Raw genomic sequence first — 13,783 nt, 5'->3', positions numbered from 1 at the left:
CAATAATACAAAGAAAAATATCTGCTTCTTGGTGATGAGGAATTTCGAGATACAACAAGGAGGAATTTCGAGAAAAGAAAAAACAACGATGTGCTTCAAGTGATTACTTTTATAAAAAAATAAATTATAATTTAAATAACACATCTTATAGTATCCGAGATCGAGACAACAATTTCATTCTCATCAATTTCACCTCGTCAAATTTATCATTACCAAAGGATTTTCCAGCTGTTGTACTTCTTGTTTAACACACTATAGCACTATCGCTAAAAAACCTATAAAATCTTGAGCTCTGTTTAAAAGAAATTTTAGATAAAATCTTGAGATCTTTTCAAAAAAAATTTATCCATCAATATAAAAATCGAGTCATCACAATCAATATTTACAATATTCAAGACATGATCGATTAATTAAATTTATTCACTACGACGGATCGGTCGATTATATGGCTTTTATTGTCTAGCATGTGTAAAACATAGTACTAGTAGTAGGAATATAATACATGACTTTCCAATTTATCATTATTACAAAAAATCTGAAACTTTGAATTATGTAAAACATAGTAGTAGTACAATATATTTGTTGGGCTGGATGTTGAAATTAATTAGAAAGAATTTTACAAGACAAGCCCAAAACTAAAGCCTAGTGATAAATTAAATGCAGGCAGCACATCTGCACGGTAGATGGGGCGCAGGTTGGTGGTGGCGGTCGTTGCCGGGGGTTCTCCAGGGCCGGCAGTGGCGTGGGCCGATCCTAACCCCACCTAGCTCGGCCGCGATAACATTTATGAAGCGATCTGTGCATCTTGCAGGATACTTGCATATTTTGCATGCTTATTAGTAAAATAGAAAAGTACTTTTTTCTATACAGAAAACATCAGAAACTATAAACTATACCACAAAGTAAAAAGATCTCGTATGCTATTAATACAATTGAGCAATACTCTTAATTCATTGATACGTGGGGCAATACAATACTATGAATTTTCTACTGTATATGAAATTGACAATTGCAAAAGACAATTTTAATAAAATATCACATTTTTAAGCAAAATACTAAGGGTTAGTCACCCTCTATTTGATTTAAACCCATCACCAAAAATACTAATCAAACACACAAATTTGACAATAGGACATCTCCGAGACTAAAATTCCCAGTCAGCCCTTTCTCTCTCTCTCTCTCTCTCTCTCTATCTCATTGAACAATATTAGATGATGATTTCTTAGACTTCTTGCTAGCATAAATCTTGGCATATACTGTTTTGGTTCTCACACACAGCAGCATATCAAGGCCAAATCCAATGACACACACAACCGCCATAACCACAAACACCAGCCGGTAGCAATGGGCACCTATGCACGTGTTGCCACCTCCGGCTGTGCTAGTCGCCTGAGCGTCGTAGAGGAAGCCCGCGAGCAGGCCGGAGAAGAGGAAGGAGCCGAGCGGGAGGTTGAGAATGAGAATGTTGTAAATGAGACCATAGTACTTGAGGCCGAAGAGCTCGGACGCTGTGGGGACTGTGACGGCAAGGCGCACTCCATAGCAGATCCCGACCACGATGGAGCCCACGTAGAGTGATCCTGGCATAGCCATGGCCATCACAACATATCCCACTGCCATTAGAATCTGTGAAGCTGCATTCCAGACAGGCCTAGGTGTCCCAGCCCTCCTACAGTTACAAATATTTCTATAAGTTACACCATTACAAATATCATGACCAAACCACTATCACTGATATAAGATTAATTACTTTGATTAAGCATTTATTAACCCACTTGTTGTGACTACGATGGGTCTTTGACTCTTTATAATAGAACGACACAGAATAGGAAGTTTCGCCACCATTTACTTTAGTGGATCAAAAATTATACTCCACATATAAAATACTACTAAGTTGGGTGTTGGAAAGAAAAGTAGAGCTTTGTAAAGTAGATTCAAGCTGTGCTTGAAGTGTACGACCAGTAAGGGAGACTTTGTATTTAATTTAACACAATTGATGCAATTTTAATGCCTTCAATGGTCAATAAATACTACTAGTAGTATAATGTCTCGCACGACCCATACATGTGGCCAAAAAGTCCCTCAGTCCCACTATTAATTTCTTTTTGGAAGGCTACATGTAAACTGACTCATTTTTTTTATTAAATTATAACACAATTTCACAAAGTCGTGATCAGATATTAATTTTCTTAAGTTGCTAAATCATCAAACGGAGTTAATTTTCTTAAGTTGCTAAATCATTCTTAAGTTGCTAAATCATCAAACGGAGTGTACTAAAATTATTAACATGATCACATTGTATTATCAATGTAAACTTAGTTAATATTTTAATGCCATGTGTTACATTTTAATACCTTGCCTTCATGAGTTAACAAGTTAGCCATTTCAAGAAAATCTCAATTTCTCATTTGTATCGAAATATCGAAATAACGCGGAAAAGGAGGAACTTTTGTAGTAAAACTTAGCAAGTAAGCAAAGCAGACGTAATAGTAAAACTTACTTGATGAAGTACTCGGAAACCGACCCGGATAAGATCCGGCCGAAAAATCCCCAAATGCTGGTGAGTGAAACGAATATGGATACATCCGCATACCCGAGAGCCAGACCCATTTGCCCCGTATTATTCATCACCGCTAGACCCGTTCCAACTCCACACAAAAACGACCCGAATAAGATCCAGAAATCCACGGTTTGCAGCGCCTCGACAATTGTGTGTTCTTCTCCAATCACCGGCCGCCTCTTCTCCGCCGGGTTTACCACTTCCACCTTCTTCTCCGCCTCTTCCGCCGCCGCCAGGAGCGGCTCCGTCACAGTTTGCTCCACGTCGACTGCTTCGCTGCCCAAACGGATGAAATTTTTCACGCTGAGGTAAATTGGGATCAAAAGAGGCGAAGCCAGTAGAACTAGGAGAATTGCGGCGAAGAATTGCGAGAACAAGCGGCCGTGAGCGCCGGTGACGTCGAATGCGAGCAAGTAGAGAGCGATTACAATGGCGATTACGTTGATTATGCCGAAGAATTTCGTCTCCTCGCCTTCCTCCGCCGCGGATTTCGACGGCGGGATCTCGCGGAGGAAGAACATGGCGGACAGGCAGACGATCAACGGAACGACGGTGAGCATCAGCAGAAACTTCGCCGGATCGTCGCCGAACAGCGCCGAGCAGACGTCGGTGAAGATGGCGGTGCTCAAACCGACGTAGCCTTTTAGAATCCCCGAAACAGGGCCCCGATTCTTCCGGAAATTCCGAATGCATGTGACCAAAATCGCGGTGTTCATCCAAGTAGTGCTGTTTCCACCCATACACAGAAAGATACACATCTGCAATTGAATCAATTGAGTAAAAATTCAGTCAGAATTTGGGGATTTTGGTGTAAATGTGAAATTAGGGTTGCACACTTACCGCCCAGTAAGGAAGGGGTTGAATTCGGCCGCTAACGACGAGCCACTGGACGCCGTAGCCGACGAAGCCTTCGACGGAGCCAATGAGGAGGATGGCGGCGGTGGGGAGGCGGTCGGAGGCGAGGCCGGCGAAGATGCCGAATGCTTTTCCGACGTCTTTGGCGACGGAGAGGCTGTTGAGCTGCAGCTGAGTGAGTCCCATGAGCGTTTTGAGGGCGTCGGAGTAGTTAGAGAAGGTGTAATTGTTGCCGGAAATCGCTTGAACCCAGACGGCGGTGACAAGGCCGAGCCATTTTCCGGCAGGGGACGCCGGCGAGAGTTTTATTCCCATGGCAGAATGTGGGAAATATTTCTTTGGAAATGATAGAGAAATTTATCGAGGTTTTGAATGCTGTGAGACATGTCTGTTTGGCACCTTTATTTAAAGAGATTTTCCATTTTTTTCTATTCCCCTTTTTTCTTTTTCTTTCAATTTTTTTTAATAAATCGGAGTTGTACTACTGCGCCGTACATGGTGGCCTAGTGGGTCAGCTGCTATAGAAAATGAATAATCAACAAAATGAAAAAAATTAAAACAGGAAACATTTGACCAGTATTTTTATTTTATAAGTTTTCTATATAATTCTTTGTTGTTGGATTTTTCTATATGTGAACACAGATTAGATTTTTATTCCGTAAACTACGTCTCAGCGAAACTTAAAGAATAAGATATGGGATTGCATCATGAGAATGTCTGTGTTGGAGGTGGTAATTAAAAAAATAAGTAAAACTTCATTTTTGTAATGTGTTATCTTTTCTCTATTATTTATATGTGCGCATATTTTTGCTTTTTAGAGTGTGTATGCTTGGAAGGAAGCTGCCTTGGTCTTTTTCACAAGAATATGATGTTTGAGTTATAATATTTTTTAGAAAAATCATCTTTTATTCGAGAAGTTTAGAAATGTCTTTGGAATCGTCCTAGATAAATTGATATTTTCAACTTTATTTCTAACTTTTAGTTACCCTTTTTCAATTTTTGATTATGATTGTTAAATAGTGTAGTAGTTTATGTCTTCTAGTAGAATTTCAAAATAAACAGATAAGACTTTACTGAAAAAATGATTGATTTGATATTTTTCTTAAGTTTTCATCAAGCGTCAAGCAAAAAAATACCACAAGTATTTTACAATCTTATTGATTTAAATGAGGGTATTTATACATACGCGTAACGTGTGTATATCAATCATCAGCCAAATAAATGTAGACTTTTGTTGTAAGTTTCAACGTACATACATATAAAGTTTATTTCATCGTTCACATATTATTTGACTAGGAAATAGCAAGCACACGTAAAAATGTTTGGGTTCTTTACACACAGATTGTTTATAGTGGAGTAACTTTTATGTATAGTCAAAACCCAAAATGCAACTTGCAAATACTGGTGGCGGACCACCTTAGGAGAAATCGTCGAGTTGCAATATATAATACTATGCTTAAACTGGTACCAGCCGTTGATTCTAGATAGTTGTATACTTCATGATTGCTATAAAAGAATAACGTTAATATAGCAAATAAATTAAATAAATACTTGACATTTATATCATAATTTTAGGTTGATATAGTTAGTCGACTCAGTCCCGTAATTTTTTAAATCCAAAATTTAAATCAGTAATTTTCAATGTTTAATTATGTGTACGAATTTTAATGAGGCAGCGCTATGTATTAGTTTAGGAAACTAAAGATTAAAAAAACACATGTTGGTGCACTCATTTCCCCCTTACACTTACTTTTCCGTCCGACATACTACATCGACGATCGCCAACAAATGTCACTTGCGGCGATTCGCCATCACCACCATTCTACGGACCATTGGATGACCTCTTGTCACCCCAATATTCCTAATTTCCTTGAGTGAACTCAAAAATAGTCCCTGGACTACGCGTTTATCTCGCCAATGAACCCTGGACATTAAAAATATTCCCAGACAACCCTGGACTAAGCGTTTATCTCGAAAATGGTCATTTTTCACTGTTTCGTTACGAAAATACCCTTTTGGAGGGTTTTGGCGGATTTGGGCAATTTAGTCTTTTTACATTTTAAATCTAATATTATTTCAGTGATGTACTAAATCTAATATTATTTCAAAATTATCATTCTTCTTCCCTTTTGCCATCCTTCACTTTGTTCCTTTATATCAATATTAGATTTGGTTTTATAAACTTAAATTTTAAATTTCAATTTTTAAATATCAATAAAAATTTTTGATTATTAAATTTACTATTAAATAACAAATTAATAGTTATAATCAATATTTGATAGTGTCTATTATTTAATCATTAAGGTACGACATACGCCTTAGTTTTAATCAATATTTAATAGTTTTAATCATAAATAGATCATATAACACGATTTATTCTGAAATAAATATGTATCCAATGTATAGTAGAATTTGACTAAAAATATTATGAAGTTGACTAAAAATTTGATATAAGAGAATTTTTGTTGAAATTTTCTAGTTAATTTTGATTGTTTCAAATTAATAAACGAAAACTATATTAGTCTTACATTAGATGCACATTTATTTCAGAATAAATCGTGTTATATGATTTATTTATGATTAAAACTATTAAATATTGATTAAAACTAAGGCGTATGTCGTACCTTATTGATTAAATAATAGACACTATCAAATATTGATTAAAACTGTTAATTTGTTATTTAATAGTAATTTTAATAATAAAAAAATTTATTAATATTTAAAAATCAAAATTTAAAATTGAATTTTATAAAATTATATCTAATATTAAAATAAAGAAATAAAGTGAAGGATGACAAAAGGGAAGAAGAATGATAATTTTGAAATAATATCATATTTAGTACATCACTGAAATAATATCAGATTTAAAATGTAAAAATACCAAATTGCCCAAATCTCCCAAAAGGGTATTTTCATCACGAAACAGTGAAAAAGGACCATTTTCAAGATAAACGCTTAGTCCAGGGTTGTCTGAGGATATTTTTAAAGTCCAAGGTTCATTGGCGAGATAAACGCATAGTACATGGACTATTTTTGTAGTTCACTCAATTTCCTTTTGCTACCGCCACCACTAATAGTGTTTGCTTTGTGTGCATGTAAATTTATGTTGTTCACTTCTTCATCGAATAGTTTATTCATGTAGAATTTATTTTTCGATTTTAAAAATTATAAGATTAACTAAAAATAATCCAAAGCTTTTAAATGGCAATAATCCCTAAATAATGGCTTAATTGTACGTGTACAATATGTTAGGAGAATATATATAAATAAATGAGCGTTAATCTACAAAAAGAAAAACTCTTTAGTAATTATATATAACTCTAACCTAATATATACATGAAGAAAAAACCTACTCCATATGGATGATCTTATCATAGCAAAGTGATAAGATCGAGTTATTATTGTGCGTTTGTTAGAAATTTAGGGTTCCACATGACTAATTTAATATGTACACTTATTTTTCAGTTGTCTAATTAAAGTGATCCAATAAAGATTAAAGTTTGCGTCAAAGTGTAGTATTTATTTGTGACGGAAATAAATGTACGTAGATACTATATGAAATTTTCTATTTGTTGAGGGACAGAATAAGAAATAAAGGGTCTTATATTTATATAAATATAAGATAGGGTTATATATGGTCCCCATACGTCAGAAGAACAATTCGATATCTTTGTATTCTCTCTACAGACTGTTGCGAAGAACGTCTCTGGTCTTTTGAAAAATTCATAACCGTTGCAAAGCAATTCTAACTTTCAATTCAATATGGATTAAGGTACGGTTTCGCTCTACAGTTAATGTTCATTCTCTGTCGTTCTCGGTTAATCATCACAAAAAGTTTTATATAATTGTTATTCAATTATTCCAACTCTATTTCAACACGATATATAATGTTTATGCATTTTCTTATTTTTGGGGTCGTTTATGATTCACAATTAACTTAATAACGTGTCTAACATGTAAACAGAACAAATAAATTACAAAACATATTTATTTCATGGTATTATTATCATCGTGTCATCATTCCAGACTTCAAAACTACGTTATTGTGTATTTGTGTTAGTACAAAATTTTGATCCTTAACACGAGATTGTATAGCGTCGATAGGGAAAACCAAATGTACACAATTTAACAACTCCACTGCGCGGATTATTAGTAGTAATTCAGTAATTTTAACTGTTAGGACGTTATTTATCATCATATATTCAAGATTACATAATTGAATATAAATAAAGCAAGATCTTCGAACAATATGTATTTCACGTAAATCATAAGCATAATAGGATCGAAATATACCTTGGCGATCCATAGTGAAAGCGATTGAGGAAGGAGGAGACGATTTCCTTGAACCTTTTCAGGCGTAGTGTTTCTCTCTCTTTCCCTCGTTTATGTGTTCTCTTAATGTGTGTGATTTGATGGGATCACCACACTTGTATTTATAGGCAGAGAGAGGACAAACCCTAATTATGAAACCTTAAAAGCTCTTTCCATCAAAGAGGCCCAAAATAATTAGTAAATACGTTTCTTATTGACCAAGAATATAATCTTCCGTCTATTAATATTACTATTTGATCACAATCAATTCTAATCAAATCTTAATGATATATACGCACGATTCTTTACTTGATGGCCAAGGGAATGAAGATTCATTCCATAAAAATATTATGTAATCAATCTTTTCCAATCATTGGCAATCAATCGGCACACACACACACACACATATATATATATATATGAACATATATTCTCTTTGGAGAAATATAATATTATTATTTAATTAATTGATATGTGACAATAATTAATTGATAGTCAATTAATTAGGGTAAAATGTGTCTTATACCAAATAATGTATTATACTAAAATCCAATTCTATTTAGGATTCTATCACATGTCACATATGTGAGACACAAAACTTACATTCTCCCACTTGGCGAACATGTGGGACACAAAGCTTTCCATTCTCCCACTTGTCACACTTGACAGAGCCACAATAAAATAGACATAATAAAGATAAGGCGCGCATAATATTGGACTTTATAAATACTTTCATCACTGGTAAACATAAGTATTATATTAGAGAGACTACTAATGTGGGTCATGGCGGGCGTATATCATTCAATCGATATAGTTCCTTCCATGTACCACATCACCAATATCCACTCTAATATAATCTATAAGTGACACCGCGTCCGTAATTGTCTTATTTCAAGACCTCCTGCATTAATACTAAAAACGTATATATGCATATCAAATAATAAGTATATACAGGAAAAGTGGAAACAACTTTATTGAATTCAAAATATCCATAACTTAAGTGTCTGAACCAACATGGAAACATAAAAATTAGACGTTTCCAAACCCAAGACCCATTATGTTAACTTATTCCATAAATGTCTTAGGCGGTAACGCCTTAGTCAATGGGTCAGCAACTATAAGTTGTGTGCTTATACATTCTATAGATATTAATTGTTCCCGAACTTAATCTTTCATGACAAGAAACTTTAATTCCATGTGTTTAGCTCCTTTGAATACTTGTCATTCTTAGAAAAAGATACGATTGCACTATTATCACAATACATTTCAAGGGCTTGGATATTGATGAGACAATACCAAGGCTTGAAATAAAATTTTGCAATCATTAATGCTTCAAAGCAAGCCATAAATTTAGCTTTAATGGAAATCCAATCATATCTAGTTGATCATATTTCCTTAACGTGAGCATAAAATCTTTTGTTTCCTTTAACTATCTAATTATTATCTTTGCAGCTCTACAATGTTCAACACCAGGGTTACTTTGGTAACGGCCTAGCATTCCAACTGCAAAGTTGATGTCTTGTTTAGTACAGACTTGAGCATACATCAAACTTCCCACAATAGATGCATAAGGAATATTTTCCATCTCTTTACGTTCCAATTCAGTTTTTGGACATTGATCCAAACTGAATGTCACCTTTATGATTTGGAACAACACTTGGAGAACATGCACTCATTCCATGTCTCTCTAAAAGATTCGATCTATGTAGCTTTTATGAGACAATCCAAAAGTCCACGTGATTGATCACAAGATATTTCTATCCTATGACATAGGATGTCTCACACATATCTTTTATGTTGGAATTTTTAGAGAGATAACTTTAGTGTCATGTAGTAATCCAATGTAACCACTAGCAAGCAATATATCAACATATAAAACCAAAATATGAACTTGTTCCCACTAACCTTGAGGTATATGCACCGATCAACGGTGTTCTCTTTAAAACCAAAAGCAGTAATAGTGTCATGGTATTTAAAATATCATTGTCGAGAAGCATGTTTCAGTCCATAAATTGATGTCTTAAGTTTGCAGACCAAATTTTCCTTCTTAATGAAGTCTTCAAGTTGTTTCATGTAGACTTCTTCTTCCAAATCATCATTTAGAAAAGCAATTTTCACATCCATTTAATGTCGTTCCAAGTCAAAATGGGCTACAAGTGCCAAAATGATTCTAAGTGGGCCCTTCTTTGATAGAAAGTCTCTTTATAATCAATGCTATCTTTTATGAGTATAACTTTTGGCAACAAGTCTGGCTTTAAATCGTTAGATTAAACCATTTGTGTCGAATTTGGTCTTGAAGACCCAATTACACCCAATACACTTTTGTTTATCGGGTAATTCAACAAGGTCCCAGACTTTAATACATAGATTTTAACTCATCTATCATGCATCAATCCATTTATTAGAATTATTACACTTAATGGCTAGTGAATATGAAACTGGATCATTATGTATTCCTATATCACATTCGGATTCTTGGAGATATGCCACATAGTCATCAGAAATGGCACTTCTGTAGATGCTTCTTCCACACCCATGTTCAATGACTTTGGCATCATCATTAAGTGGTTGGTCATTCAAATATTGTTAGGTTGTTCAACAATATTTGGCACACTTAATTCTTGAGGAAATGAGGGAAGAAGGTTATACCCTTATTTCATTAATGACCGCATTATGAGTGTTAAAACTCCCACTGATCTCACCATTCTTAAAGAATCATATATTTCCAGTTTCCATAATTCTCATGCTATGATTAGGACAATAAAATCGATACCCTTTGGATTTTTCTAGTAACCCACAAAATAACCACTATCTGTCCAAAATCTAATTTCTTTTCTTGCGAAGAGTATACTCTAGTTTCCGCTAGACAGCCCCAAACATGAAGGTACTGCAAACTGGGTTTTCTACCTGTCCAAAGTTCATAAGAGAGTCTTTGGTACAACCTTACTAAAAACTCAGTTTAATACATAAATAGCGGTTCTAGGAGCATAAATTCACAACGATAAGGGCAAGGTAGAATTAACATACTTCTAACCATTTCCATGAGAGTTCGGTTTCGTCTCTCAGCAACATCATTCTGCTGAGACGTACTTGGCATAGTATATTAAGCATAAATGTCATGCTTTTCTAAGTATTTGGCAAAAGGTCCATGTAATTGACTTATTTTAGTGGTACGACCATAAAATTCACCACCTCTAGATCGAATAATTTTCACCTTTCTATTTAATTGCCTTTCAACCTTAGTCATGAAATGTTCAACTGTAAAAAAAAAATGTTCAACTGTGCCTGAGATTTTTCTTACAATAAATAAATTCATAACGGGAAAAAATAATCAATAAAGGTGATAAAATATTTTTCTCCACCAAAAGTCGAGACATCAAAAGGTCCGCAAATATTTGTATGTATAATTTTATGGAGCTCATTGCTTCTTGTGGCATTTTTACTATTGTGTTTGGTTTGTTTAGACTTAATACAATCCACACAAACGGTAATGCTTTGTAAAGTCTAAATTCGAATGAATATTATCCTTTGTAAGCCTCTTAATTCTTTCACTAGAAGTATGATCCAATTCCTTTATGCCATAAGAATGATAAATTCAAATGAATATTATCCTTTAGACGCTCCTTCGGTTGCAATATGAGCATGAGATGCACCCATTCCATACTTCTTCATCTTATGCTTCTCCTAGACCAATACGTTTTCCAATTCTTTAAGAGTCCACTAATCTTGTATTGTGAATCAATTTGGAATGGTTTATATTAAGGAGGTAAGGAAGTTAGGATGAATTGGACAAAGAAATCTTCATCCACCTGTAATCCTAACTTTTCCAGCTTAGAAGAGATGTTATTTATGTTCATCACATGCTCGTACATAGTCATCATATTGCATGCTTATGAGATCCTTCATAAGTTTTTCTGCAAGAGAGTTATATGCAGTTGTGAAGCGATGCTCAACATTCTACAAACATTCTTTTGCAATGTCATTCGTTGAGAGGTTTTATCTGCAACGAACATTCTAATGAACTGTAAACTTAGTTCTGTTAGATTTTTCCCTAGCATTATGGGTAATCAGCCAACTACTGTGATCATAAAATAATTGGCTTATCATTCAACAGTGTTAGGTCTAAGTCCATTATTTCAAGAGTGAACTTAAGTTTCTCTTTCCATGCAAAGAAGTTGGTTCCATTAAGTTGGGGAACGTTTGAGGTAAACATACTAGTAGCAAAAAATATATGTTTTTTACATTATAGGAGCAATTAAGAAATGAATGCTCACATATAAAAGCTTTGAATAATAACACAAACATTAATTTGAAAATCCATATCATAAGAAACTATGAAAACTCCTTTGGGTAGTCTTCATATGATAATGAACATCATGCTTTTAATATTCATATCTTAGTTTAATAATTGAGTAATAATAAATTGGCGTTACCTTTGGGTAATCGACACCGATTTAAATTATTAACTCCATTAGTGTTCATTATGTCGCAAAGACTATTTCCTTTGGGAATCTAGACCTTTTATGACAAACAAACTATTTAAGATAATGAATAGCCACAACAGGCATGATGATTAATTGCATAAATGGACTTTCATATCAACTTGATTATAAACTCTTCTTATTTTACCTCACTTTGGTGATTGCAAAATAAACATAATATAATCAAGAATGTATAGTGATTAATTGCTTAAGCAGGTTTTTACTTAATTTGATTATAAACTCCTAATATTTTACCTCACTTTGGTGATTGTAAAATAAACATAATATAATCAAGAACATATAGAGATTAATTGCTTAAACAAATTTTAATATGAGTTTGATTATAGACTCTCCTTATTTTGCCTCACTTTGGTGATTGCAAAATAAACATAATATAATCAAAATACATATTAAAACGAGAATTGAATTATATAATCATTCATTCCACCGTCTCGGTAGATTCATAATCATGAAACATTTAATTGAAATCTCAGTTCATCAATGCATATATTCAAACTCAATTTACATAAAGTATATACACAATCAAAATACCCAAATCAATTCCACATACATAAATAGAATCAATATGGAAACAATATATTTCAAACATGGAAGGGAAACCATTAGTTCACGATAGGGAACATACAAATATAAATTGACAATTCATCAATTAAAAATATCCATGATTAAAACTATGAAAACAAGATTTTGATTAAACATAAATCCTCAAAATCAATATGCATATGATGCGTGCATAATTATATGAAAACATATATATATTTTTCTTAAACTGTTTTCTTGGTAATTGAAATTAAGAGAATTAAAAATACACATTTACTGTACAACATATTCTCTCGAATCTATGGCATCAAATAACCAGCATTCAATTTAAATTTCAATTTGATAAGTGTACATAATTAGACATATAAAAATAAGTAATACACGAATTGAACCAACTGAATTCACAATCCATTAAAATGCCGAAAGAGATTTACCGAAACCAAATATACAATAATACATAATTCTCAATTAAGCATATGAATTCATTAAAGTCACGTAATACATTAATTGAATTTACTAATTTCAATTTGCAACATGCTGACCATATTAAAACTACCGATTCAATTCATAATAATTTATCAAAAATAAATTGAAAAAATATGGTATCAATAATACAAAAATACATGAGTTCTCAACCATGCTCTGATACCACATGTTGGACATTATTTATCATCATATATTCAAGATTACATAATTGAATATAAATAAAGCAAGATCTTCGAACAATATGTATTTCACGTAAACCATAAGCATAATAGGATCGAAATATACTTTGGCGATCCATAGCGGAAGCGATTGAGGAAGGAGGAGACGATTTCCTTGAACCTTTTCAGGCGTAGTGGTGGCGCAACTCCAAGGATTTGTTTCTCTCTCTTTCCCTCGTTTATGTGTTCTCTTAATGTGTGTGATTTGATGGGATCACCACACTTGTATTTATAGGCAGAGAGAGGACAAACCCTAATTATGAAACCTTAAAAGCCCTTTCCATCAAAGAGGCCCAAAATAATTAGTAAAT

At 33.6% G+C, this 13,783-nt stretch overlaps 1 protein-coding gene across 1 annotated transcript; it reads right to left on the bottom strand.

The window, feature by feature from the left end:
- Positions 1–923: 923 nt before the first annotated feature.
- Positions 924–3,804, bottom strand: LOC125201667 (protein NUCLEAR FUSION DEFECTIVE 4-like). The gene is made up of 3 exons (XM_048099875.2): positions 3,401–3,804; positions 2,501–3,318; positions 924–1,669 (listed from the first exon to the last, which is right to left on the bottom strand). Exons 1-3 carry the CDS (start codon positions 3,728–3,730, stop codon positions 1,195–1,197), a joined length of 1,623 nt encoding a protein of 540 aa, XP_047955832.2. The 5' UTR covers positions 3,731–3,804; the 3' UTR covers positions 924–1,194.
- Between the last annotated feature and the right edge of the window lie 9,979 nt (positions 3,805–13,783).

Source organism: Salvia hispanica, chromosome 2 (assembly GCF_029641045.1).
Source record: "Salvia hispanica isolate PSC_SH4W2 chromosome 2, Shi_PSC_v1, whole genome shotgun sequence".
In the NCBI taxonomy this organism is placed as follows: domain Eukaryota; kingdom Viridiplantae; phylum Streptophyta; class Magnoliopsida; order Lamiales; family Lamiaceae; genus Salvia; species Salvia hispanica.
This window is presented reverse-complemented; position numbering and strand designations above follow the sequence as displayed.

Excerpts from the sequence above, each read along its gene's own strand:
- LOC125201667 (XM_048099875.2), bottom strand. The coding sequence starts at position 3,730 with ATGGGAATAAAACTCTCGCCGGCGTCCCCTGCCGGAAAATGGCTCGGC. Across the intron at positions 3,319-3,400 it reads AACCCCTTCCTTACTGGGCG|ATGTGTATCTTTCTGTGTAT; the intron begins GTAAGTGTGCAA and ends ATTCAATTGCAG. Across the intron at positions 1,670-2,500 it reads GTTTCCGAGTACTTCATCAA|GAGGGCTGGGACACCTAGGC; the intron begins GTAAGTTTTACT and ends TTGTAACTGTAG.